The sequence below is a fragment of the Olea europaea genome, chromosome 8 (assembly GCF_002742605.1).
Source record: "Olea europaea var. sylvestris chromosome 8, O_europaea_v1, whole genome shotgun sequence".
NCBI lineage: Eukaryota > Viridiplantae > Streptophyta > Magnoliopsida > Lamiales > Oleaceae > Olea > Olea europaea.
In genome coordinates this window covers 1,893,085-1,897,685 of record NC_036244.1, presented here as the reverse complement: position 1 = coordinate 1,897,685, position 4,601 = coordinate 1,893,085, and the positions used below count along the sequence as shown (strand labels likewise).

General features: G+C 39.6%; 1 protein-coding gene across 1 annotated transcript in view; it reads left to right on the top strand.

Annotated features, from left to right (window-relative positions):
* LOC111398154 (early nodulin-20-like) overlaps positions 1–4,378 on the top strand; it is a 13,880-nt gene extending 9,502 nt beyond the window's left edge. The window contains exons 4-5 of the mRNA XM_023025089.1: positions 3,422–3,551; positions 4,062–4,378. Of these exons, the coding sequence (XP_022880857.1) occupies positions 3,422–3,551; positions 4,062–4,378 (447 nt within the window). The remainder of the gene's footprint in view (positions 1–3,421; positions 3,552–4,061) is intronic.
* The last annotated feature ends 223 nt before the right edge of the window (positions 4,379–4,601 follow it).

The window sequence follows — 4,601 nt, the reverse complement described above, 5'->3', positions numbered from 1 at the left end:
AGTAAACTAATTTAATTACCTTTCTCCTGATAATGAGAGGAGTGTCATCATCATCATCCTCCAAAATGGGAGATGCTGAGGCTAGCCGTTTACGGCTTGGGGCACTCTTAGCTGCAGTGGGCTTGGTAGGACGAGATGTAGTGGACGAACAGACTATTTAGCACGAGCAGAAGATGAAGGACTCCTAATGGACACAGGGGTGACCAAAATAGGAGAAGTGGAAGAAATGTCTAGCTGATCCAGTGAATGGAAAGCGTGATTGGCATCAGTTGCAAACAATCTGCGCTGTACTGATGGCCAGAGTTGTTCAAAAAGGGGATGGATGGCATGGCTATGATTGAGCATATATTTCAACCCCAGCTTTGGCATTGGTTCCAGTCAAAATATCATGGAACAACTCCTTCTCGGTTAAAAACTGAACCCAAACGAGCAGCGAGGTACTCGCGCTGTCCAGAGTGGATGGGGGTTGCACATAATTTGGAGTTAAAAAGGGAGGAAAAGGAAAGAAAGAAGGAATTGAATTCGGGGGGCATATATTTCAACCCCAGCTTTGGCATTGGTTCCAGTCAAAATATCATGGAACAACTCCTTCTCGGTTAAAAACTGAACCCAAACGAGCAAAGAGGTGCTCGCGCTGTCCAGAGTGGATGGGGGTTGCACATAATTTGGAGTTAAAAAGGGAGGAAAAGGAAAGAAAGAAGGAATGGAAAATAGGCTCTCAACCACATTTGAGTGAACCAAAGAGGTCCATTGCCAGTGGGAGATGCACCATTCTTCAATTGGAATTGGAGAGAAGCCATGCCTCTATAGAGGGCAGCAAAAAAAAAGAACACAAATTCAGAGGCCTATCATGCGCCAATTCGTGCACTATGGGTAAATAGCTCATAGAAGGCTTCATGCTGAGCACACACAGAACATATTTACAAAGCTAAATCTGAAGAAAGGCCACACGCTCAGCATGGGAAGGCTCAGCGCTCGAGTGATTATAACAGTTTTGCAAAAAAAAAAAGAACACAAATTCAGAGGCCTACCATGCGCCAATTCGTGCACTATGGGTAAATAGCTCATAGAAGGCTTCATGCTGAGCACACACAGAACATATTTACAAAGCTAAATCTGAAGAAAGGCCACACGCTCAGCATGGGAAGGCTCAGCGCTCGAGTGATTATAACAGTTTTGCAAGCTTGAATAGGACTCAGTGAGTTTTCTGTCAAATTTTGGGGCGACACCAGAAATTAAAATACCAGGGAAAATGGTATCGCCCAAAGGTGACAGATTTACTAAGGCCCCAACATCCCTTAAAGTAATGGACATGGGACCAAGGGGGAAAACAAAAGTATTATACTCAGAGGACCGAAAACTTAAAGCAATAGGGAAAAGCGCTGGATAAAAAATAGGGGGTTGAAGAGAGATTTCTAACAAATCAAAAATTCAAGCACTATAAAAAATCGCCTTGGTAGGACCATGGTCCACAAGGCGAGCATGCCATCTACGGAAAACGTCAGATTTAGGCCAAGTACGAATACCTCTTTCACGAAGCGGCCTTAACGACAAAGAGTTTAGAAACGGAGGGCCTTGAGTATAAGGGAACAGATGGCCCACCGCCACTTGTGCGACGGCCTCGGTGTTGTTGAATGAAGGACCTAAATAGAACTCATTGAGTTCGACATTGGCTGGTGCAAGGAAGTTCGGAGTTATATATGGCCGAGTGAGGATTTTCTGAAAGTCTTCAAAACTGAAAGAGTCACCAGATTGGGATTGTGAAGCAGCCATTAGGAATGACATAAAGTTTTGTTGAAATTTGCTTGAGAAACGTAGCAGAGAAGTAAGAAGATGAACAGTAATATTGCGAGAGAGAAGCGCAGAACAATGAGGCGTGATTTAGTAGTGCGATGAAATGACGTGTATTTGGGGGTTATAAGGGTTTGCAACGTCGCGCCTTTTCAGGTTATGGAAGGAATAATGATTGAAATTCTTGAGAATTTCATATGTTGCTGGGAAATACAAAGTGAATATGGCAAAAATTAATAGTTGGTATTAATTCTGCCATATTGGGGGGTAATTGTTGACACGCTAAAAGTGCAGCCCAAATCGGCGTGATTTAGTAGTGCGATGAAATGATGTGTATTTGGGGGTTATAAGGGTTTGCAACGTCGCGCCTTTTCAGGTTATGGAAGAAATAATGATTGAAATTCTTGAGAATTTCATATGTTGCTGGGAAATACAAAGAATATGGCAAAAATTAATAGTTGGTATTAATTCTGCCATATTGGGGGGTAATTGTTGACACGCTAAAAGTGCAGCCCAAATCGAATAGCCCAAAGAATGAAGTCCAACTGAGCAATTCAGGATAAAGGCCCAAATAAGTTTATTAATGAATGCAGTGGAAGCCCACGAACGCGGTAACACCATCGCCCAAACTTGCAAGACGCCTAAGATCTAAGCGAATGAAGTACCTTGCAGTCGCGCAGAGCTATGACCCTGTTCTTGCCCTAACCTTCGAATCGCCCAGGATCTTAGCAAACATAAGACGTTATGGTTATCCAAAAGTGTAGTTATCGAAGCAGTTATTGAGTAATCTTATCACGTTCCACGATTCAAGGAGTGCGGTTGAAGACGGTTGAGCGACAAAGAGTAGTGACAGCAGTTAGAGACGGCAGTTCCACGATAAGTTGGCTACCATGAAGAAAGTGGACAGTTATAAAGCATTAAGCAGTTTCTAAGCAGTTGATCACAAATAGATCATCAAGGGAATATAAAAGGAAGAGAACACATAGAGCAAAAGGACCCCGAATCAAACACTCTCAAACAGAGAATATGTAATTTCAATTTCTTAGTTTAGACTTAAAATATATTTCTTTTTAGTACTCGTGTGCTTGCGCCCTTGGAGACATTCTGTTTAAATTCCAATTGTAAAGTCATCGCCAATAAAACACTCCCTTTCGGGACTTTGTCTCAAGAGGTTTGTTCTTTACACAATCCTCTGATCCCTTTTTAATTGTTAGCGACAACCCGCGCAAAACAACATCTCTTTGTCTAAAGCTTGTGCAACTCATGTTAGTGGTTTGATTAATATAACAAAAGTTTTATAGTCATTCACTTTGTATGCAAATGCTGAAAATCAAAGTTGAAAAATCTTGGTTTTGGCTTCCCAGAGTTATACTTACATATTTGGATATCAATGTGACCCCATTTTAAGGTACAATTAAACCACTTGCTTTTGATTGCTAGAATACTCCATCATGGTAGAGCAATACCCCTGCCTGCACTCCAGGTCCACGCGATTAAATTACATGATATTTTGGTCAATTGTCAAGAAAAATGTGGGGCAGACATATGTTTCTCATTGGAAATTTTAGCCCTTAGCTTTATATTTTTCGTAAATTCTCTTTTATTGAGCTCGACTTAGATGTGTATTTAGGCTTTCATTATTTTGAATGATAACCATGAAGTGGTCCTAATTGATTTCATTTCAGGGACTGTTTATATGCATAGTCTGAAGCATACCCCTAGCAATTTTGTTCTCATAATGGATGCTGATTTATCACATTGTATAAGTTTTATCTTCAAATGCAAATGGAAAGGAGATGTTATCTTTTATGTTATATAAAATTGTGAAGTTGTATTTTTAATCTATGCTGTGATCAATGGTTTTCTCATGCTAATGATTTTAGTTCAAGTGCAACTTACAGTTTGATTTGTTATGTACTTCTAAAATGAAAAATGAGAAAGAAGGTTCTGCATTCCTATTTCATTATATATCATGCTAAAAATTTAACTTTGGTTTGCAATATTTAAAATGGATAAAGACAAATGTATAAAAATTTGAAATTAATCATCTCTGTCTCTACTTATACCATGATTGCCACATATTTTAATAATTTCAAGAGTACTATCTATCAATTTATACTCTATTGATCGTGTAGTCTTTTCCTGCTTTTGAGGACAGTTGATACAAAAAATACATAGTCCTTGCTTTGGAGTTTTATTTAGGCATATAGAAATCTGACTGAAGCCGATATCTGTTTTCTTGTAAATACATTGCTCTCATTTAATCTAAGTGATGATGGAATCTGAAGCAGAAACGAAGGTTAGTACGAAAAGTTTCTGCATTGTTATTTTTAACATTCGTGCGATGCTTAATAACTTCCCTGTCTCACCAGCATCCCCTCCTTCAATGTCTACCCCACCAACTACTACGTCTCCCCCTCCTCAGCCTACACCTTCACCTTCATCCAATTCACCATCACCATCTTCCAGTCCTCCTCCTCCAACACGACCTTCTGATCCACCTACAAAGCGTCCTCCTCCTCCCAATCCACCAGCTACCTCATCACCTCAACCAACTCAAAATGTGGACCTCTGCCATGGAATATGATAAAGTTATTTCACATTGACAAGGAAGTTGGTATTGTAAACTTCAGGCTTTCATTTTCTTCGCTATTCATTCAGCCCATTGAAGTTACAAATAAATGATAGTTGCAAGTGAATTACGTTGAACTGTTTTTTTGTATATTTTTTTCTGGAAACTAACACTTTATAATCTCTCTAATTCTACTAATAATTGGATTGTTAATTACTTTCTGGATGTTGCACACTAA